The sequence below is a fragment of the Galleria mellonella genome, unplaced genomic scaffold (genome assembly GCF_026898425.1).
Source record: "Galleria mellonella isolate WM207_F2 unplaced genomic scaffold, CSIRO_AGI_GalMel_v1 utg905, whole genome shotgun sequence".
Lineage (NCBI taxonomy): Eukaryota > Metazoa > Arthropoda > Insecta > Lepidoptera > Pyralidae > Galleria > Galleria mellonella.
In genome coordinates this window covers 764,475-790,113 of record NW_026442174.1, presented here as the reverse complement: position 1 = coordinate 790,113, position 25,639 = coordinate 764,475, and the positions used below count along the sequence as shown (strand labels likewise).

Genomic DNA, 25,639 nt, shown 5'->3' with positions numbered 1-25,639 from the left:
CAACCAAAATATAAAATAGTTAATGCCACATTGTGATCACTTCATAAATAAATACACACTCTAATTTAATTTAAACATTACTTAAATAAATACAATAGTACCTAATCGGATAATTAATTACTAATTAAATCGTAATTTATTAATTATCCGATTATAATTAATTACTAATTAAATCATAATTTATTAATTTACCGATTAGATTATTTTGTGGAAGTCCATATCACTTTTTGATTGATTTGATTAAACTTATATTAATAATTTTTATCGACTTATTCTTTAAGAAGGAATAAATTATCTTCAAATTTGATCAAATCACACTTTCACATCGCATATCTTTCAAATCCATAAAAAAATACATATCTAAATAAAACAAGAACAACAAAAAAAAATTAAATACCTAGTAAATAAAGTTACCTTTCCTTTATACAACTTTATACAACAATAACTTTTTAACAGTTCCTATGTTTATGCAAATAAATGATTGATTGATTGACATTCTAAGAGCTTTTTTTTTAAGCGATTTACGAAAAGATTTACTCAATTAAACTGAATTGGAAATAGAAATTTAACTGTAGTGAAAAGAATCCCAGTAATTTTAATTTCAACTGTATGAAGTTATGTACTCTGTGCTTATATTAAAAATCAATAAGTACCTTAATTTTTTTTATACAACTTAGAATACCAAACATGCTGATGGCCCACCTGATGGAAAGTGATAACCGTCGCCTATAGACATGAGCAGTACCATGGACATAACAAAGTATACTTTTTCGCCCATGCGTTGCCATTCCTGAGGACTCGGATGTTGTTCCTCTGTACCCTGTAAATCCACTGCCATATCCCACCCTTCAAACCGAAACACAACCATGCAAACACAGCTGCTTCATGGTAGAAACACGAAAGGGACAGAGGTGGCCAAGCAAACGACTTTTGTGCAAAGTCACCTTCTGGTGACTCGCTCCCTACCTTACATTAATAATATGTAATGTGTAAAGAAGTAGTGACTTTTGTGTCCCACAAAAAAAACCAACTTCATTTGGAACAAAACCGGTTATTTTAATCTAAAAATTCTACTAATAGTTAATTATTATTAAATTATTATAATAATTATTATTATTATAGAATAATAATAATAAATAGATTTATTTTCTCTTCACAATTCATCACAGTGAGATACAATGAGACATGCTTATATTAAAATAATCAAATTATAAATATAATTGTGAGAGACTGGTGCCTGAGACAGGTATAAGAACTATCTGTATACTGAATCGATTTCGATAAAATTTCTACAAGACTAATTTGTCATCCTTTTAGAATCTAAAAAGATGACAGATTGGTCTAGAAGAAATTTGAAAAATTTGGAAAATTGGAATAGAAAGAAGATGTGACGAAGTTATGAGGTAACAAACATAAAAAAAAATACAACGTAATTGGGAATCTCCTTCTTTTAAAGTCGTTTGAAATTAAAAGACATTTTACTATTTAAATTATCTTTATTCATTAATTATATAATATTTTCATTTTTCTTCGATACACTAAGTAAATAAAAAATAAAATCGTGACCAAATTTTTGTTACAAAACATTCCTATTTCTAACATAATAGGAATGTGACTTATCTGTTTTGTAATTCCTGTGAACAACTAAACATTTTGTTACATTTTGTTACATTTTGTTGCATTTTGTTACATTTTGTTACATTTTGCTACATTTTGTTACATTTTGTTACATTTTGTCACATTTTGTTACATTTTGTCACACTTTGTCACATATTTAATAAAAACTTTTACACTATCAAATTAATTATATCATTTTAAGTTATATCACATTGAATCATGATTTATATTAGAGTCACTAACCAACCTGTTTCCAGTTTCTAAGGTCTCGCGTTTTACAATTAACTAGATCCTATTAATTTAATAATTAATGCCTTTTTTTAATTTTTTTTTTTAAATAACTAATTGAAGGTATATTTTCCTTGTTTTCATAGCGTATAAGGGGTGTACCTACGCATTTTATTACTACTTATTTTCAATTAATATTTATACAGAATTTAGGAAATATTTTATTTCACCTTTATTTTCTACCTTCAAGTATTGTCAAAAGGATGAGAGAAAGTGTCGACCAGCATTCGCTACTGCTATTATTCCAGTCTCTAATAACCAGCAGCATTAATAATAATAAGAATGCATTTAAACGGTATGTTGCAAATTTCACCTGTATAACGTATCTTCCTTGTTGGCAACCCTAGTTTATAGGGAGGAGAAGGATTGGTAATAACAGGGACTTTAATCTCCATTGCTAGCAATATACCCAATCAGGTCGACCTCCACGCGGTTCCCCCTGAAAACCATCGTGATTAATTATTGTCAAATTCGTCACGGTGGCTAACTGACCTGTTTTCATCCTCACCTATCATCCCTCGCTGGTGCCTACCAGTGTATATCGATAGCTCAGGTGAGTTTTTTTAATAGATGATAATGGTATGGTAACCCCACCCGCGCTAACGGTATACCCCGTGGGGCACCAGTGAAGGATGATAGGTGAAGATGAAGCAGGTCAGTTAACCCATCGTGACAAATTCAACAAGAATTGTTCACGCTGGTTTCCAGGGGGAACCACGTGGAGATCGACTTAATAGGGCATATTGCTAGCAATGGGGCTATCAAACTCCGTTGCTAACAATCCCTTTCCCCCCGCTCAGGTGGGGTTGCCATTTCATTATCATCTATTAAAACCCTAGTTGATAAGGCTAATTCGAACCCGCGAGTCCGCGGGGTGCAGTGTCTGCGGGGAGCGCGGGTCAGCCGCGAACGGCTCGCCGCGCCGCCCGGCGGACTGCTCGCCGAGCTTGTTCGCGAGCGCCGGGCTGAACCGCACGTGTTGCAGAATACGCGCCAGGCAACACTTCATTTGCATGCTCGCGAAACGTTTGCCTGCAAAGAGTAGAAGAATACATTTCATAAATAAATCGTCATAGGCGTAGAATACTGACGCATCTGACGAATATTGCATGTCCGTCATCCGTCCGTCAGAATTCTACGACTATGACGATATATTATTTATTACAGATTATTAACCCACCTCGGCCTCGCACGGATAAATACGAGTAGTTGGGGGGAGGGGGGATTGTTAGTAATGGGGAGGTTAGTCCCCATTACTATCAATGTACCCTATCCGGTCAACCTCCACGCGATTCCCCCTGGAAACTATCGTGACTAATTTATCGTTGATTTCGTCATGATAGGCTAACTGACCTGTCTTTTCATCCTCACCTATCAATCCTCACTGGTGCCCTGACGGCATATACCGTTATCACGGGCGGAATTACCATTCCATTATCATCTATTAAAAAAAAATACACCCTGCCAGATCGACCTTCACGCGGTTCCCCCTGGAAACCATCGTGGTTAATTCTAATGGAATTCGTCGCAATGGGCTAAATATCGTACTATCATGGTCACCTATCATCTGTCACTGGTGTCCCGCCAGCGTATACCAATAGCACAGACGGGATTTCCATTCCATTATCACCCATTATAAAAAAAAATTTGTAATTTGGGGGAGGAGGAAAGTTATTATTAGTAATGGGTTCTAACAGCCTCATTGCTAGCAATATACCCTGTCATATCGACCTACACACGGTTCCCCCTGGAAACCATAGTGGTTTTTTTCTTAATAAGTGATAATGGAATGGTAACCCCACCCGTACTATCGGTATACACCGGCGGGGCACCAGTTTAGGATGACAGGTGAGGATGAAGCAGATCAGTTAGCCCATCGTGGCGAATTCAACAAGAATTGTACACGATGGTTTCCTGGGGGAACCACGTGGAGGTCGACCTAATAGGGCATATTGCTAGCAATGGGTCTGTCAAACTGCATTGCTAACAATCCCTTTTCCCCCCAACCATAGTGGTTTAATTCTCAATAAATTAGACATAATGGGCCAAATGATCAGACTTCATACTCACTTATCACTTATCACCGATAGCGCAGGCGGAATTACTATTCCATTTTCACCCATTAAAATAAATCACAGAATGACGTCATTCTTAATATTTTTGATAGCATAATTCTCTGAATCATGAATTCATCAACATTCCTAATTAATTAATTATCAAGATAAATATATAAATATCATAAACTAACAATTTATTAAAAATTTATTAATTTAAAAATATAAATACATACATATAGCAGTGCAAAGGTTGCTTGATATATAATTTTTTTGGTGATAAAAGCTCTTATCACTGTACATAAGGTTTATATTTGCATGCCACTTGATGTGGCGAAACATAATGAACATCTTGTAAACTTGACAAATGCAATATTGTATCTACAATGTTTCTAGCAAATAAATTTCATAATTTCATTTATTTTTATTTTTATAAGATTCACGTCTCCCCCTTAATTAGAGGTGTTGACAAACTAACCCCCGGCAGAGGGAGGAAAGGGATACCTACATAGAGGGAATGAAATAGTACCCCTGCTTGCGCTAACGGTAGGGGTGGGGAAGAAAGGTTCTTGAGTGGGGACCCCGTACAAGCAAACGCAGTGTAGGACGACTCCCCAACTAGATGGAGTGACGATCTCAAATGCATTGCTTCTGACATAGGCATCCACTGACTTCCTGTCAGTGGATGCCTATGTCCAGCAGTGGAAAAAATTACTGACCTTTTCATCCTCACCTATCATCCCTCACTGGTGCCCCGCCAGTGTATACCGATAGCGCAGGCGAGGCTACCATTCCAACATTAAATAAAATTATAACAGGGTTAACTCACCGATGCAGGGGGAAGGGATTGTTAGTAAAATGGACTACCAGTCCCATTGCTAACAATTTACCCTAACAGGTCGACCTCCCCGTGGTACCCCCTGGAAACCATCGCGCTAAATTCCAAATGTATTCATCACGATGGGCTAACTGATCTGCTTTTTTCATTCTCATCTATCACCGCTCACTGGTGCCCCGCCAGCGTATATCAATAACGCAGGCAGGGTTACCATTCCATTATCATCCATTAAAAAAAATTGTTTAACAGAGTTAACTCACCGATGCAATAACGCGGTCCATCTCCAAATGGCATGTAGACACCAGCGGGTGGGGTCTCGTCTGACGCCCAGCGCTCCGGTACGAACGCATCGCCATCTTTGAAGTACTACAAACATAAAGAACAAGACATGAAAAATTATTGTCTTATTTATGACGAAAAATTATATTAATTTGTAATTTAATTAAAATTAATTAAATTGATGAAATTAAAATTAGATAGCTTTTATTTATAAACTAAATTCTTATAAAGTATTCTTATGTTATCACTAGTATGTTTTTTTTTATTGTTTTGTTGGTGTCAGTTTTGCATGTTTTTTTTTATTGGTGAAATAAATCAAGGTGATAAGGTCACATGAAAATAAATAAATCAAAATAAATAATTCATGTTCAAAATTAAAAGAAAAATGGTTAAAAAATAAATTTGACAGCTATGTTGTTTTTTTCTGCGATGGACATTAAAAAGGTATCCAGACACGAGCAATTTAAAGTGAACTTGTTCTTTTATATAATTTTTGGGCATTCAATGTTATGATGGAAATTTCCACCATTATGCAAAGAAGGGTATGTAATCGATGACTTAAGAAAATGTTGTGTACATCTGTAATTGGTGTAAATGCAAGATGCAAGCCCCGTATATCAATTAATATTAATATCTGTATTTACACTGTTGATGTACATTTTAAAATAAATAAATACAATTCAATAAAAAAAAATTGTATAAGCTTTAATATAAATTCTTCTGTACATAATTTAAGATTGGGTTCCAAAAAAAAAACTAGTTGTGGAAAACCAATTATTTTGATTTATTTATTTATTGGAAAAATTAAACTACAAACCTGATTTTAATCATAATAAAATAATCATCTAAGGAGACCAATCTATAAGTATATATAACATATATACTTATATATATCTTGTTTGCAAAATTATATATATATATATATATATATATATATATATAAGAATAAAATTAATCATCTATGTCTCGTGGAAGTCAAAGCAAGTCATTTTACAGTTATGGTGCGGCGAACAGGGTTAATCTAATTATATAATGTTTCATGAGTTTGGGTACCAATGTGTGTGTGTGTGTGTGTGTGTGTGTGTGTGTGTGTGTGTGTGTGTGTGTGTGTGTGTGTGTGTGTGTGTGTGTGTGTGTTGTGTGTGTGTGTGTGTGTGTGTGTGTGTGTTTGTGTGTGTGTGTGTGTGTGTGTGTGTGTGTGTGTGTGTGTGTGTGTGTGTGTGTGTGTGTGTGTGTGTGTGTGTGTGTGTGTGTGTGTATGTATGTGTGTGTGTGTATATAATATATATATATAATATACAGTTCCAATACATTAAAGTGCACTTTTTAAAATTTTTTCTGTGTCTTCGTAGGACCAAGACATCAATAATCCGTGAATGACTCTCTTTGCAATTGATAATCGGCTATCTTTTATGTCAGTAAGCCTTGTGATTTGATTGTAAATTCGTGTAAAGAGATATTTTTTGAAACGCTGTGCAAAAGTTGTTTTTATATATATATATATATATATATATATATATATATATATATATATATACACATGGCACGCCACTCCAAAATCCAAGGAATTAAAAATGTGTAAGTAAAAATTTTAACCCTCTTGCTCCGGGCCATTTAAATGCCACGCTACGAATAAATATCGGTGGCAAATTTAACAAAAAAAAATAAATTAAAATAATGCTGTAAATATTTATTAGGTATAATTTCGTTTGACGTTAGCAAAATATCAACTGAACAATTAGAGTCGAATTTTGTCGGGAAAAATTAGATATACGGGCATAAAAATTTTAGAAATATTCAAGTTGGGCATGGCACAAAAAAGGTTGGGATACACTGACGTTAACAATTTGTAGTAGTTCTTACCCGCTCGTCCCTATGCAAGGCCATTGTGGGGAAAAATACACTAGTTCCTTTCTCGACGACCACCCGTGTACCCGGTATCACATAATCCTTCGTGCACTCCCGCTGGATGAACGGGAACGGTGGATACAGGCGGAGGGTCTCTGGAAATGTACATACAGATATTGTTTTAAATAGATTAATTTTATTTATGTAAACATATCTGTTATGTCCATGAAAAGAAAATATAAAATGCACTTTCTCCCAAGCACAACCACTCGTTGGAATCAACTTCCAGCAGCAGTATTTCCAAACCGATACGACATAACAATATACTCTGTTATGTCCATGGTAATGCTCATGTCTATAGGCGACGGTTACCACTTTCCATCAGGTGGGCCGTCAGCTTGTTTGCCATTCTAAGTTGTATATAAAGAAAATCACCATGCTGCTCCGGTATAGAATGGGCCCCGACTTCGTTTCTCGTGGGTATCGTAAGAGGTAACTAAGGGAACTTATTGGTCGAAGGATAGACAGCAACATCCCTCTTCAAACATCACCAAAGCCCTCAAGATTAAATTTCACTTATGGGGATGACCTATGTTCAGCATTGGCCAGTAAACGGCTGATATAATAAAAAATGCCCGTGTGGTCCCGGCATAGAATAGGCCACCCCTTCCTTTCCCGTAGGTGTCATAAGAGGCGACTAATGGATGGTAAGGGATGGGCAGCAGCGTCCCTCTTAAAATATCTCCAAAGCCTAACGGTAGTCGCCAATCCTTCTGCCAAGCGTGGCAACTACTAGCAAACCCCACTAGGGGGAGGCTTATATTCAGCAGTGGGCAGGTAAAGGCTGACATGATGATGATGAATGGACTTTAACATTCCATTACTAGCAATATAACCTATCAGGCCGGCCTGCACGCGGTTCCCCCTGGAAACTATTGTGATTAATTCTTGTCGACTTCTTCACGTAGGGCTAACTGATTTGCTTTCATCCTCACCTGTGATCTGTAACTGGTGCTCCACCAGCGTATACCGATAGTGCAAGCGGGGATACCGTTCTATTTTTTTTTATACAACTTAGAATGGCAAACAAGCTGATGGCCCACCTGATGGACACTGGTAACCATCACCTATAGACATGAGCAGTACCATGGACATAACAGAGTATACTGTTTCGCTTTTCTCACCCAATAAAAAAAAATTGAACCAATTGGCATACATTGCAATTAAACAAAAGCTTGTAGAAACACCTCACCTTGTATCACCATGTCCATGTAAGTGAGCTCTTGCAATGCTTCATAACCAATGTTGCCTCCATGTCTCTCCATCACCTCCAGAACCTCCGCCCTCATCTTCTCCTGGATATGAGGGTGAGCAGCTAGTTCCATCACCATGAACGCCAGGGTGGAGGAAGAGGTCTCGAAACCTCCGAGCAGAAGTATGAACGCGTTTGCCGCTATCAACATGTCCGCTGGAATGATTTATAATTGTTTATTAATTAAAAAATATTACGAAAACCTCAAAAGAATATATTTCTTTTATACCACAAAGGTGGCAAATAAGCATACAGCCCGTCTGATGGTAAATTGTAGCCTATAAACGCCTGCAACACTACAGTGACACGTGCACGTTACCGACTCCGAAGAAATCTTAATATACCCTTTTTATACCCCCATACTGTAGTCTGTAGAGAAATTCTCGGCAGGGAGCTGATGGCCTACCATGAAATGAAATTCCGAAATTTCGGGCTAAATTTCGTGTTTTTGTTCGTACCGAAATCGACCCAGTAAATGGAGCTTAACATTTCGTTCATCATAAATCCTATTCTAATAGTCCAAAGGAACGATCTTTTAATATTTTTAATACTTTTAAACAGCATGTATTATGTAATTTTAACATCAAATTTCTGTTTCGTTCGTCCCCGAAATTTCGGAAAATACTTAATGGTAGGCCCTTTGATTCCACAGCCTGAGCGTTCGTGGGAGAATATACTGACCATTCAGGTTCAAGCGTGTGTGAATGAATTTCTTGTCGATGGCGAAATGTGTGACGATACATTACTACAATTTATCATAACAATGAAAAGCCTTAATCTGTTATATAATTAGTTATTATTTATATATTTATTAATTTAGTATATATTATACTATGTATGGTTATTTATATATGTATTGTATGTGATTTATATGTGTATATTTTTTGTAAGTATATTTTAGATAGATAGATAGATACTCTTTATTGTTTCCTCCAAAAGATTACAATAGTAAACTTATTATAAATATAAATAATTACAAGAAATAATCACAATGACAAAACAATGGGCGACCTTATCGCTAAGAGCGATCTCTTCCAGGCAACCTTTGGATGGAGAGGAGTAATTATAAACAATTTGGTGGGAGGCACGATGAAAAATTTTGTTAGTTCTAAATATGGGAGATGCGATATAATATATTATTCTATATGTTTGCGTGTTTATTTATCATAAATTGTTATCTCTTAAAATATTTATTTAATTTACTATTTTCTTAAATCTGTGAACCGCCATTTGTTCTCTCTGTTTGTCGTTTTTCATCAGGCATGTCCGTTGTAGACATTTTTCAATGTATAAAAGTATAAATAAATAAATAAATGATAAGAAGTGGTTATGGACATCATTTCAAACAATTTCAATTTAACAATCCCACTACTTGTTATATTATAATTTACAAAGTTTTTTTTTAATAGATGATTAGTAATTATTAGTACTAAGTGTTATTATATATGTTATTATGTTTTTATATTATTAGTACCCGCACAGTGAATTAGTACTAAGTTATTTATTATATTTATACATTAGTACATATATGTGTACATGACGGACTTAATGCTAAAGCATTCTCTCCCAGTCAACCATAGGGAAGTGTCAGAATACTCGAATGCGGTACTAGTAAGTAGTAATATATATATATATATATATATATATATATATATATATATATATATATATATATATATATATATATATATATATATATATATATAACTATACTTACATATATAACATATACTATATTATACACGAAATTGAGAATAATATAAAGTACTTAAGTTAGGATATAATCAACCCAAGTACTAAATTCCATTTAAATTAATTCAGTGTTTTATGCTTGAAAGAATATAAAAAAAACATCCAGCCATACATACACACAAACTTTCGCATTTAGAATCTTAGTAAGCTTTGATTAGTTCAAGACTGTTACTTCTAACCAGTCTATACTGCTACCCCAAGTAGGGCAATAGCGTTATTCGGTAAATACAAACACGAAATTCACTAGCGGATTCGCGAGTGACTTACATTTAATAAATCATCATCATCTTCCTACCCTTATCCCAATGATTATTTGGGGTCGGCGTAATATGTTTTTATCCATATTACAAAAAGATTTGGCTTATAGTTTTACGACCGGCAGCCTGCTTGACGTCAACCCTCTTTGGGAATTTTTACATTTAACATAAATTTAACACAACATTTAATAAATATTAAATAAATATTTTTTACGACTTAGAATGTCACACAGACTGACGGTTCACAATTCCATACCCTGTAGTTTTATTGCCATACCTTCAAATTGAAACAGCCATGCAAGCGCAACTGCTTCACGGCAAAAACACGAGTGACACAACGGAAAGGATTGATACAGACTGTTAGCCTGCCTTTTCATTCTCACCTATCCTCCCTCACTGGTGCCCCGACAGCGTATACCGGTAGTGCAGGAGGGGTTATCGGTACATTATTAACTATTAAAAAAAAACACGAGTGAAACAGAAGTACCTATGAAATGACTTGTACAAAGTCTAGAAGTGCACAAATTAGACGAAGTGAAAACTTATGTGAGAGCGAACGTGAAGTGAGTTGCGAAACGAGAGCTAATGTTAACAGAATAACACAGCGGTTCAGATTAAACTTGTTACGAGTCGGCCGAGTTGGGAGACATTTTTCAGAACTTACATAATAATATAATAATTTATGCGCCTCCAAGTTGCCACAACTAGGGCCAACTCCTAAGGCCGGGATGTCGTTTTGGGAAATTGACTTGTTAATTATCTTCGTCGGGTATCCGTTGAACCCTCAAATTGATATATTAAATATTATGTATTTATTTAAATTTTATGTTAGACACTTTGTAAGAAGTTATATTAAAATATTTGAACTTTATTAAAAACGTATAAAGAACAGTTTTTTTTTTATGATAACCATATTACCGTGCTACTTGTTCATGTCTACAGCTGACGGTTACCGCTTTTCAACAGGTGGGCCAGGGGGAAAGAGATTGTTAGTGATGAGGTCTAATAACCCCATTGCTAGCGATATACCCTTTTAGGCCGAACTCCACCCGGTTCCCCCTGGAAACCATCATGGTTAATTTTTGTCGAATTCATCATGGTGGGCCGGGGGGAAAGGGATTGTTAGTAATGGAGACTGAGAATCTCATTGGTAGCAATATACCCAACCAGGTCGATCTCCTCGCGGTTCTCCCTGGAAACTATCATGGTTAATTCCTGATGAATTCATCACGATGAGCTAACTGGCCTGTTTTCATTCTCATCTATCACCCTTCACTGGTGCTCCGCCAGTGTATACCGATAGCGCGGGCGGGTGACCATTCCATTATCACCCATTAAAAAAAACAGCTGGTCCATCAACTTGATTGCTATTCTAAGTTTTATAAAAAAAATCTGTCTAAACTGATGAAATGAGGAATGTCTGAATTAGGAAAAATGATTTTTATTTTTTGTAATATATCAATTAGAAAATACTAATACAAATAAAGTCCTTCACTACAAAAACTGTATTATCAATAATTAACATGTATTTTATTTAAAAAAAAACCGTACGAAGCTGGTCTAAGTATACTAAGTAAATAACGAAAATATGCCGATCACGCGGAAGACGTCGCGGATAAAAGCTAGTTTCATCATAAACGTTAACCTGAAATATTTAGTAAACGTGCGGCATTTAGGGATTCCTTGAAAGAACATTTATTATTAATTATGCTAGTTATTTAATAAACGAAAACATGCAACGCGAAGTCTAGATATCGCGGCCCTAATGAAACATTCCATTCCACGAAAATTATTTAATAGGAGGAATTTGTATCAAATAATCTGAGACTATGTATATAGCTACATAAATATACATAATAAGTGATCTTAGCCGTATGGTCCCGGCATAGAATAGGTCATACCTTTATTTCCTGTGGATGTCGTTAGAAACGACTAAACATACATATGTAACGTGTATTTGAAATTGTTAACAATATAAGTATAAATAAAAAATTAATTTAAGAAAACAACTAAAATAAATATACCAAACATATCGACAGCATATATAGGCGTTTCACCACATTGTTACATAATTAGGCAAATTAAATCATTGAAACAATAAGAATAATTCTTTTTTAAATTTGGAATTTGGCTTGGATGCAAGTATTTGAGCCATTACATATTTTGGATTATAAATACTTATTTGCTCTAGGAATAAATAAGATGGCCAGCGTTGTCAACGATTGGGTTTTTTTTTTCACTATTTTAGGTAAACATTTTTGATATGAATTAAATTTGGGATAAATTAAATTGGAGTGGAGAAGTTGGAGTAATTTTTTTTTAATGTTCTAATACTTAGGAAACCGTAAAGCTGTATACTCCTCATATAATACCCATAAACGAAAGTCAGGTACCCAGAAGGGCTTTAATTTCTTCATTTGCGTATTGATTATATGGCAAAACATATTGAAAACTGACAAAAATTTTTAATTAGATAAATGTGAACGAATTTGTAGAAAACAATTTTAACATTTTGCTAAAAATAAAAAAATCACATCTGACAACCCTAAAAAAGTGGCTGGCTAGTGTATGCAAATTAATGATACTAATGGTACCAGAGAGAGATTTTGTACAAAAGTCATTTACTTGGGCATCTCTGTCCCATTTATGTTACGGCCGTGAAACAGTCGTGTTTGCATGACCGTTTTGGTATGAAGGGTGGGATATGGCAATAAAATTAAAGGGTAGAGAGACATAACACCTTAGTCCTCAGGAATGGCGACGGATGAAGGGTATCATAGATGACACATTATTCTTTATTATGTATTCTATATTATGTCCATGATACTGCTCATGTCTATAGGTAACGGTTACCACTTTCCATCAGGTGGACCGTCAGCCTGTTTCTATTCTAAATTGCATAAAAAAAATTATCTCTTCGATTGTATGGAATTGACTTTCTACAATAAGTGCCGACTTTAGAAAGTGGCACTGTCATCTTTTTATTTTTAATCTAACATACATATCGGAGCCGGGAAACCAGCAGGACGATATAGAACGCGGTGTGGGCATCTATTAAAGTGAATGATGACCATGTACGGGTTTCATTTCTTTGCATCGGAAATCCTTTTTCATATCATTTTATTTTTACAAAAATTCTCATCTCCCCTCTTAAGGAGAGGAGATGGCAAGTAACCCCCGACAGAAGCACAGTCGGCCGGGGTTCAGTGCCCCAGGGAGAGAAACCGGCGTACAATGCGGGCAGAATCTAAGAGCAACGCTTTCTGCATCATTCCCAGGAGTGAGCCGCCTCGGAATCCCAACCGTCTGAGATGTTGTTCCAGACTGGTTGGGATAAGACCTCTCACCAACAAAACCATTGGAATAATTTCAGTGGACGTCATCTCCCAAATTTCGGTCATCTCGTGAGCCAGGTCGAGATATCTTCTCTTTTTCTCAGTTTCGGCTTTCACGAGGTTCTCGTCATGCAGTATGGTGACATCCACTCAATAAATTAATAATAATAATTATTATTATTAATATGATTTTTTTTCGGTTTCTCTCCCTGGGACTCTGAACCCCGGCCGACTGTGCTTCTGCCGGGGGTTAGTTCGCCATCTCCTCTCCTTAAGAGGAGAGATGAGAATTTTTGTAATAAAATAATAATAAATCTTTATTTCACTCTTTATTACAACATAGTTTGAAGCCCCTAACTTCTGAGGTAGGTATGAAAAAACCTGTGTTTCAGGAGTTACTTACTGATAACAACATCAGTTGGCTCCACACTCTTCTTATTATTGTTGCTACTGTCCTCTCGGAGGGTCATCATCATCTCTATGAAGTCACTGCGCCTAACTTGCTCTCCTGCAAAATATATACACCAATAAATACCACTAGGTATTATAACACATTGCCATCTAGTACCAAATTAAACAGGCCTTTTACCAGAGGGAGACTTTGTACAAAAGTCGTTTTTTGGCCACCTCTGTCCCATTCGCGTTTACACCGTGAAGCAGTTGTGTTTACATGGCTGTGTTTCGGTTTCGAGGGTGTTCCGGCATAGAAAAACCACCCCTTTCTTTCCCGTGGGTGTTGAAGAGGCGACTAAGGGAAGGTGAAACATCTCTAAAGCCTAACTGCGGCTGCCAATCCGCCTGCCAAGTGTGGCAACTACTAGCAAAACCCTTCCAAGGGGGAGACTTATGTTTAGCAGTGGACAGTTAAAGGCTGATATGATGACACCCCACCCTTCAAATTGAAACAGCCATACCGAGCACTGCTTGATGGTAGAACGAGTGGGACAGATGTACCCAAGCTGACAATTGATTTACTTTACCCTGACCTTTCTCTCTGGATCTGAGCACGTTCACGATGAGCCCGTAGAAGTAGTTCTCCGTCTTCTTCGGTATAATCCTTATGCGAAAGAACATCGCAAATGCCGGCCATAATTGTTGGACGGTTCTGTAAGTATTACAATCAAATACGGTTTAAAAATATATTCCATTTCTATTTTTTTATGCAACTTAGAAAGGCAAACAAGCTGAAGGTAACCGTTGCCTATAGACATGAGCAGTATCATGGACATAATAAAGTATACTGTTTTGCCCATGATACCCCCCCCCCCATGTTGCCATTCCTGAGGACTCAGGTGTTATTCCTCTGTACCTTAAATTCACTGCTAAATTCACTGCCATATCTTTGAAATGCCCTTGAAATCGAAATATAACCATGCAAACACAACTGCTTCACGGTAGAAACACAAATGGGACAAAGGTGCTCAAGCACACGACTTTTGTACAGAGTCTCTATTTTAAAAACAAAAAGATACTTAAACTACATCTCGTTCAATAAAATTGACTCACAGGTTTTTAACAGTGAAATACATACATACATACATATCTGTCATGCCTGTCTCCCATTAGGGTAAGCAGAAACAATGGAACGCCAAATGCTTTGATTCAAACAAACCTCCTTCGCTTCTTCCACATTTATCAATCTTTTCATACACGCTCGCCGGTTACGGGTACTTTTAATTTGGCCCTTCTTCAGCACGTCGCCTATTTGGCCGACATACGTTCGTCTAGGCGGCCCCTACCGACATCTCCATTCATTCTTGCTCGATATATCTCTTTCGTAATTCTTCTTTCATCCATCCTCTCCAAATGACCAGTTTTTAACAGTGAAATTATCTTAGAAAACAATTATGATAAAAAAATAATAAATAATAACTATCTTAACTTATCGTAACATTCGAGCCGTGTGGTCCCGGCATAGAATGGGCCACCCCTTCCTATACCACGGGTATCGTAAAAGGCGACTAAGAGAACTTGATGGTTGAGGGATCCTCACAAAACATCACCATGCCTAACGGCAACTATTGACAAAACCATATGGGAGTGGCCTATGTTCAACAGTGGACAATTGACAACTAATATTATGATAATCTTAACACTTCCAAAATTCAAGTCAATTATTTAATTATACCTACAACGAGGACATTTATTTATTTAACTCTTTATTGCACCATAAACAAAAATATACAATGACAATTGAACAATTCAAGTGAAATACAGTAACATAAATACAGATTGAAATATACACATAAAGGTACAAAAGGCGGTCTCATCGCTAGGGCAATCTCTTACAGACAACATTTTTTACATTTTTGTAACACAGATGTGACAAAAAATATTTAAACTGAATAATATATTTGTAATTTATGTAAATATTTATTTTAGTTTCTGTTTTACACTACAGTACCTACTACTGCCCACTCACTACTTCCTATACCACTGTGTTAGGTTGACTGGAAGAAATCTCTTTTAGAGATAAGTTCGTCTTTACTAACTTTATTAACTTAACTGGGGGGAAAGGGATTGTTAGTAATAGAGACTGAGAATCCCATTGCTAGCAATATACCCAAGCACGTCGACCTCCTCGCGGTTCCCCCTACCATACCATTTTCACCCATCAAAAAAAAAACTTTATTAACTTCTTGTTATTACTGTATGTTTTATTACAATAAAGAATATATATATATATATATATATATATATATATATATATATATATATATATATATATATATATATATATATATATATATATATACTTACTTTTGAAAAATGTTGAATAGTGACATTTCATAAAAGGAGCGCAGCGCGACCGCCACAGGATGGTTCTCATTGTCCATCACATCGCTCTTGAAACCGAACGCGCACGGCACTATCGCATCAGCTGTGTACCCCTCGAAGAACCTCTGCCCGTTCACCAGGACAGAATTGTCTTCAGCTGTTCCTTGTTCACGTACAAAGTTCCCATTGCGATTGTCTTTGTTTAACATACTTTTTATTTTAATAACAAACTTGTCGGCTACTTTCTCAATGATTGGATACATTCCACGCAGTTTGTTAGGGCTGCAATATAATAATGCAAAATTTTAGTAACATATAATATGAATGCTTGTGAGGTGTATGGATGAAAGGATATTTCTTTACTAATAGATAATGGCACATGGATACACTATAATCCTAATTTAACACATAGGATATTTTATATAATGCTTCATGCGGGCGAGACCATGTAAGGTAGCTAGTACGAAGGTTAGGGTTGCCAACCCTGCCGGATTGCCCGAAAGACTCCGGAAATAATGGATAACCTCACGACCTTCCGAAGTGGCTAACGTTTCGCCACATAAGTTCATTAAATTTACGCGTGAATTTACTGGCTACGGAGGAATAACATCTGAGTCCTCAGAAATGGCAACGCATGGGGGTATCATACTCTATTATGTCCATGATACTGCTCATGTCTATAGGCGACGGTTACCACTTTTCATCAGGTGGGCCGTCAGCTTGTTTGCCATTCTAAGTTGTATAAAAAAAAAATTAAAAAAAAATCCCTTTATCCAGTTATATACAAAAACTTTTAAAAATTAACATAAATTTTAAAAATAAAACTTTGAAAGTGTTAATAGTAATTCGAATTTTAAAAGTTAATTCAAAATAATAAAGGACGGAAAACAATGTTATAAAATAAAGAGCTAGCTAACCTGAAGTGTAGAAAAACTTAATATCGTATGCATATTATTTAAAGAAATACATAACTTCCTTTGGGTATAGTAACAAAAACCATAGGTATTATTTATTTAATTATTAACTCTATTTATTTACAGATACGGTTTATTATTATATATACAGTATAATGTTCCCCATAACGGTTATAATTTACGAAATGTCATTTATAATAGCTCTATTCCGCGTCTTTGCTTGCGATAATCGGTAAACAAAGTACCCTATATATTAATTTAGAATATGGTCTATGTGCATTTAATATATGTATGTCTATGGGGAAGGCCCATGTCCAACAGTGGACAGATAATGGCTGAGATGACGATGATGATGATAGTCTTTGTGTATATAAAGTTTTATTAAAATACGTTGATCCGAAATTATAATCATTTATTATAAAGATATTTGGATATTTTTACTCAATCATGCTTAAACGGCTAAACGGATTCGAATGAAATTTGGTACACGAGTAGGCTATGTCATAACTTAACATATAGAATACTTTATATACTGATTTATGTAGGAAAAGTCACGGAATAGTATGTTACCACTAGTGAAGTCTATCAACATGTGGTCAATGCACGATTGGGACTTATTTCTTTTATATGTAAAAGGAATAAGTCAGATCCTCTATCAGATCCTAAAAAACCGTAACATTGAAGTAAATGCATAAATTCGTATAAATCCTCTTTTTTGTTAATTATTTTCCAAAATATTAATGTTAAAGTCAACGCAAATGACACACTTTTTATTGAAAAAAATAATACATTAGTTTATATTAACGTATGTTATGATAAAATAAATTATATCTTACGAAAATACGGGGGATATCTTAGCTCGAAGCCTCCTCCACTCGGCGCCCCTGAGGAAGACCAACGACTCGACCATCGGGTCCACGTCCTTGTGGTAATAGAAGCCTCTGTCTGTGAAGTGGTGGAAGTCGTTCACGCATATCCTCCTGATCAGCTCAGGGTCGTGGACTAGTAGGGTCCTCGCGAAGAACTGATGTATTCCTGCAATGGTCAATAATAAAAACAATGTAGATTATATCAACACATCAGCGTAGGAAAGGGATTATAAATAACTAACTGATTCCCGTGACTTTGCCCGCCTTGCCGAGTGGTCCCGCAATAGAGTGGGCTCTCCCTTCCTATCCAGTAAGTGGTGCCTCTGTCCCATTCGTGTTTCTACCGTGAAGCAGTTGTGTTTGCATGGCTGTGTTTCGATTTGAAGGGTGGGATATGGCGTGAATTTACTGGGTACAGAGGAATAACACCTGAGTCCTCAGGAATGGTAACTCATGGGGGGTATCATGGGCGAAACAGTATACTCTGTTATGTCCATGGTACTGCTCATGTCTATAGGCGACGGTTAGCACTTTCCATCAGGTGGGCCGTTAGCTTGTTTGCCATTCTAAGTTGTATAAAAAATAAATGTTTTCTTTAAGAGATAAACATATGCCATCACGGACTTTTCTGTAGACCTATATAAGACACACAATTTCACTATGCATTATTTTGTTATATCTCAAAGGGTTTAGGCAGCGTTTTCGTTGAAAGCTCCCAGACAGCGTATTTTTTTTCGACACCAACAAATATCGTTATATTATAGCCAATGTATAGAAAAACTTAACAAATCATATACTGAAACTTCCTCGAGAAGCATTCTATCTATTGAATGAAAAACAGCATGAAAATCGGTGCAGTAGTTTTTGAGTTTATCACGAACAGACAGACAGACAGATTATTAAGATTGTTTTTGAGTGTTTATCATAGACAAAGAAACCTACCATCTACGCGTTTTAATTTTAAAATGATTACATTGTTGTTTTATATATTTTGCTTTTTTTTTGTTGCTTTTTTAATGTCATTCTTTTTTTCTCTTTTACTGTGTATTTTTTTATGGGTGAAAATGGTATGGTAACCCCACCTTTTTTTTATTTTATTTTATAACAAGGGTGAATATTTTATAGTAACCCCGCCTGCGCTAACGGGATACGCTGGCGGAGCACCAGTGAAGGGTGATCGATGAGAATGAAAACAGGCCAGTTAGCCCATCATGATGAATTCATCAGGGATTGACCATGATAGTTTCCAGGGAGAACCGCGAGGAGGTCGAACTGGTTAGGTATATTGCTAGCAATGGGATTTTCAATCTTCATTACTAACAATCCCTTTCCCCCTTTTACTGTGTATTATGTGTATGTTTGTATTGCAATTTGTGTGCTGTAAGTAATGTAAATAAATTATCTATCTATCTATCTACAATTCAAACTCAAGAAGGTCTCAATTACAAATAATTAAAATACAATTCAAACTCAAAGTCCAAATGTCGATTGGCTTTCATTTTCTATTCAACTATTCATACAATTCACACAGTTTAGTGCGAAGTGCAACAATGCAGCGCAAAAACGAATGACTAGTAGAAACGACAGTTCGAAATTATATTTTCAGCACCACCATCTGAATACTAGAGTTTTACACTATATAGATAGGGCATCGAGTAATAAAAACAGGTCAAAATTCAGTCAGCCAAACGTTGTTTTATATCTTTTGCTTTTTGTTTTTTTTTTTTTGTTTTTCTTACTTTTTTTTCTCTTTTACTGTGTATTAAGTGTATGTTTGTATTATAATTTGTATGCTGTAAGTAATGTAAATAAATTATCCATCTATCTATCTACTTTGGCATATATTTCTTTAAACAAAAACAGAGCGCGCCATTTTTTTTTAATGTTGCAAATAATTAGACTATATTTTTTAGGCTAAGTAAATTTTTTAAATTTCGAATTAGGAATTATTTTTTTTTATATAATAAGAATATGCACGTGTAAATACTTCATACAAATTATTATAAGTTTATTAAGTAAAATACCGATCACTTACAACGATATTGAAAATAAAAGAACGTCTGTTTACATACAAACATATGTAAATCAAAATGATCAATAAAGATCGTATCTCACAAAAAACCGACTTCAATTGTAACAAAACAAATTATTTTGATCTTAAACTACTGCATCGATTTTGATAAAATTTCTGTGGGACAAATCTGTAAATATATTTTTATAGATAAAGAAAAAATTTTCCAAATTGCTGTACAACTGACTGAGTTATGAGGTAACAAATATAAAAAAATACAACCGAATTGATAACTTTCTTCTTTCTTCTTTGAAGTCGGTTGAAAATAAGCATCACTATGAATTACGCACTGTTTACTCTGCTCTTTCAAATATATTCGTAATAAAATTGTATCGTTTTCATTTTCCAATTTTACAATACATATTACTCCCCTATTTTTTTTATACAAGTTAGAATGGCAAACAAGCTGACTGCCCACCTGATGAAAAGTAGTAACTGTCGCCTATAGACATGAACAGTACCATGGACATAACAGATTATAATGTTTCGCACATGATACCCCCTATGCGTTGCCATTCCTGAGGACTCAGGTGTTATTCCTCTGTACCCAGTAAATTCACGCCATATCCCACCCTTCAAACCGAAACACAGCTATGCAAACACAACTGCTTCACGGTTGAAACACGAATGGGACAGAGGTACCCAAGCTATCGACTTTTGTACAATGTCTCCAAAATTCTGAGTAATTACGTACATTATGGCATCCCTATTCACGCATACATGGATAAAAAAATTGTCCTGTATTTGGCGAAGCACCTGTGTGGAGACTCTCCATCTATATAATCTAAGCCAACAATTTTCCAACACAATTCAGTCACAGAATTGCGTGTCAGACTTATCACCATTTGAACTGTGACGTGAATGTAAAATATTTTTCCCGGTTTTCGAAAGCTTTTATTCAAATTTTCCGTGAAAAACCTACGTCAAGGAGCGCCCTCCCGTGGGAAAACTATTTTTGTTAGCGGAATGAAAAGTAGCTCGCACCGCCTGTTGGGACAGAAACCAGAATGTGACGATGGTACGTAATCCTTGATAGTATTTAGAAGTTGGAGTGGTCGGGAAAAAAAAAACAAATATTTAAAAAATATTAAAAGAGTTTTGGGCGTTCTCCTTTTTGATGCAAAAAAAATACACTGAAAATTACAATAGTTTCTCTTATCTGTTATAAAAAACTATAAGTATATCCAATAGGTCGACACGTAGATTTTACTTTTAACAAAAAAGCGCGCCATTTTTTATTGTTACAGACATTAAAAAAGATCGCTGTAATAATACAAAATTTCTATTCATGGACAAACTGAAATATGTATTGTGTAATTTTATATATAGTATATTCTTAGATTATATTGATAGGGCATCGAGCCACAATAACGGATCAACTTTTTGTCAGCTAATTCTCAAATTACCCGATTCGTTTTTTTATCAATATTCTGTATACTAACGCATAAAATGTATATTGACGTATCATTTAATAAATAAAATAATTATTAATGCATTTTTTTTTATACAACTTAGAATGGCACACAAGCTGACGGCCCACCTGATGGAAAGTGGTAACCGTCGCCTATAGACATGAGCAGTACCATGGACATAACATAGTATACTGTTTCGCCCATGATGCCCCCCATGCGTTGCCATTCCTGAGGACTCAAGTGTTATTCCTTTGTACCCAGTAAATTAACGCCATATCCCACCCTTCAAACCGAAACATAGCCATACAAACACAGCTGCTTCATGGTTGAAACACGAATGGGACAGAGGTACCCAAGCAATCGACTTTTGTACAAAGTCTCCCTTTGACATTAAAAAGATTTAGAATTTATAAGACAAAATAAATATAAAAGTTACAAAGTAATCATTCATAACTGTTTATCACGCAAAATCGTATGAAAAAGTTGATCCGTTTTTTGTTCGAAGCATTTCTATGGAGACACTCTATCTATATACTCTAATAGTATATCATATAAGTCTTGAATTATGTACATATATTTCAGTCACGCCTGTCTCCAAAATGTCCAATCTCCAATTAGAGTAGGCAGAAACAATGGAACGCCAATTACATATATATTTCAACAATATTCTTTACTAGCTTATTTAGATACCAATAACAATTTACTAATACAAAAGATACCTTAGTTATTATTAAGTACATACTTAATACATTCAACGACATAATTCTAATAATCCTTTGTAATTCCTACGAATACGAACCGCTGACCCGTGGACCCAGTGAGCCGGTTTAATCGTGACTTAATTCGAGTTACAACCTACTGAATCATAATTAATTATGTTTAACTTTTTTTTTGTAATAATTCCAAATTTAAAATACAAATAGAGAAAAAAGTATTTTTAGATCGTCTATAGATCTGTATCGTAAAAATTTGTGATACATCGGCCAATAATGGCTATGTCTAATCTTTGTTTTTGTTTTAAGCTTACTAAATATTACTGGTTATTTCATTAGAATTATTATTTACTAAATATAAATTAATCTTTAATTATAAATTAGATTTATACGAGTATTTATTAATTTTAAATATATTTATTTATTTATTTGTCACCATTTCTATAATGACATTGTTAAAATTAAAATAAAAACATAAGTTATTCCTTCCTATGAGTTTACGCCAAAATTAGTCGTGTTAAAATTACATAATCTATATTTTTTTACCTTTTTTTATTTGACATGAACCATTTTTAATTTATCACTTTGCACAAGGTAAATAAGTAATCAATTTATACATCCATATTTATCAATTTATTTAAATGTACAAGAGAAGAAAATATTACTAAAATAGATAACTTACCTATAAATCTTTCATTTTTGTATGTATCGTAAAATCTCTTGAATAAGTTGCCTGTTTGCTCCTTGAAAGACAACAGAGGTCCAATGTGCCCAAGAAACGGCTGCGCCGGTGGTGAAAATACACCTCTGTCAACCCAGTAGTCATGATCATACGTTCCAAGTGTCAACAATATCATTAACGTGATTGTCACAGCCAAAATGCACCATACAACATAATTCCCGAAAGTCCAATATTTGAGAGCCCATGATAGAAGCACTACCGTTTGCACTAATGAACGTCTGAATCCAAACATTTTGATGTCATCTCAATCTAAAAAGTTTTGTAAACATATTTGTTTCAATACTAACACGAATTTTAATCACTGCACACAAAATTTTTGCTGAAAAATATTGCTAGCAAAATTATATTAATAGAGCACTGAACATGAATAATAACTTTATTAGAATATTCCATTTATTTTTATTATACACAATTTGGGTATTTATAGCCGACACGAATGGTTATTATTTGAATTTTTAAATTATATTTTTTAAGAACGTACACATTATGACAGCGTTCGGTCCACGCATGCGCGCCATGCCAAATAGCAAGCAAGCAATGATGCTGCAAAAGAGAAAGTGGGAGTAGGGCCAGAGACGGATGTATCTTGAGATTCGGACCTCGGACAACTGGCCGGTACATTGGTACTTATTGCAATCGCACTATTGTCCTACACATTTGCTACCGTATATATACTTTTTTTTAAACGATTTCAAAAAAAGGAAGTTCTCAATTCGGTTATATTTTTTTTATGTTTGTCACCACAAATCTCCGTCTGTTGCAAAGCGATTTGGAAATTTATATTTTTATCTGAAAAATCTACTAACAGACTTATCTCATAGAAATTTCATCAATCGATTTAATTTAGTTTAGTTTTTAAATCAAAATAATTGGTTTTGTCATAATTAATTTTTTTTTTGTCGAACACAATCTTTAATTTTTACACAAAAGAACTGATATCATTTAAAAAAAAAAGTATAATTTGCTCCGCATAATAAAGCGACGACAATCCTATACATTTATATGAATGAACAACGGAATGTTTTATAGATTGAATACATTGAAAAACATAAAATTTAGAGCGCGAAATTGCGTGTCTGCAAGTGCTTCGGAACAACCAGTTTTTTTGCTTCACGAACAAAAACGACATCTTGAACTGTTAAAGAATTAAAATGGAACAAATACGGGAGTAAATCTTATCGATATCCTTCTCTATTTCAAATATTACGTAAGGCCCACAATTGTATAACAACTAATCGAGCCATTTTGGCGCCAAGAGGAATTAAACACAAGTGATACAAAGTGAATGACACATTCACTTTGACAGTATGAATTTGACACATTCACAATAAATGTGTCATTCCAGACAAATTATCTTTTTGAAGACTAGGCAGCATGGTCTCCGACCTTAGCCTGTTCCAAAAGGAACAAACGTACTAAAAAAAAAAAAAAATAAATGTGTCAAATTTATAATATTACTATAATTAATATAAACTTATTAGTAGCTAGCTTTTACCCGCGACTTCGTCTGTATGACCCGGATATGTTTACTGACCAGGATAAAATGTAGCCTATAACCTTTTCCATCCTATAAAGGTAGCGTGTGTATATTAAATAGAATAGTGGTTGCTTAAGTCGTTAACACCACTATAAGGTAACAAACAAACACTGTGTTACACATTTAAAATATTATAGCAAGGACCACAGTCTAAAAAAATCTACCATACCAGTCGTTCAACGGACATATAAATGCATCCCGAATAGTCGGAACGTGATAAACATTGTTCCTTACGCTGTGATTTTAACTGAAACTCACGAATAAAAATTCTATTAATATAATTAATGGGAAAGTTTGTTACGATAGATGGATGGATGTTTGTTTCTCTTTCACGTAAAAACTTAGCATATAGGATACCTTATATACTGATTCTTTATGAATGATAATGGAATGGTAAACCCACCTGCGCTAACGGTATACGCTGGCGGGGCACCACTGAGAGATGATAGGTGAGCATTAAAAAGCATAACAGATCTGCTTTTTAATACTCATCCCATCCTGGTGAATACACCTGGAATTCAGCACGGCGGTTACCAAAAGGAACCACGAGGTTGATTTTTTTTTAATGGATAACAATGAAATGGTAACCCCGCCTTTGCTAACGGTATACACTGGCGGGGCACCAGTGAGGGATGATAGGCGAGGATGAAGTCAGGTTAGTTGGCCCCTCGCGATGAATTTGTCGACAATTAATCACGATAGTTTCCAGGTGGAACCGGGTGGAGGTCGACCTGACAGAGTATATTGCTAGCAATCAGACTGATAGTCTGCATTACTAACAATCCCTTCTCCTATATACTGATTCACACGGGTAAAACCACGTGGTACGGTTAGTTCTAAACATTCATACAAGAATATTAACAGCTTGTCTTGCCGCCACCGTGGGATTTCCCTACAAAACTGTCTGTACATATTGGCATAACTACACAATAGAACCAGTACTATTATGTAACCAGCCGTATGTCTGTCTGTCATCTTAACCTACATAACACATAAGTTCACTCTCTTTTTACGGGCATTTTA

General features: G+C 35.1%; 1 protein-coding gene across 1 annotated transcript; it reads right to left on the bottom strand.

The window, feature by feature from the left end:
* Positions 1–1,514: 1,514 nt before the first annotated feature.
* Positions 1,515–23,699, bottom strand: LOC113510678 (cytochrome P450 6B1-like). Its single transcript, XM_026894176.3, has 9 exons — positions 23,020–23,699; positions 18,109–18,307; positions 16,341–16,640; positions 14,567–14,685; positions 13,984–14,088; positions 8,177–8,392; positions 6,940–7,079; positions 5,058–5,163; positions 1,515–2,937 (listed from the first exon to the last, which is right to left on the bottom strand). Exons 1-9 carry the CDS (start codon positions 23,309–23,311, stop codon positions 2,741–2,743), a joined length of 1,674 nt encoding a protein of 557 aa, XP_026749977.3. The 5' UTR covers positions 23,312–23,699; the 3' UTR covers positions 1,515–2,740.
* Between the last annotated feature and the right edge of the window lie 1,940 nt (positions 23,700–25,639).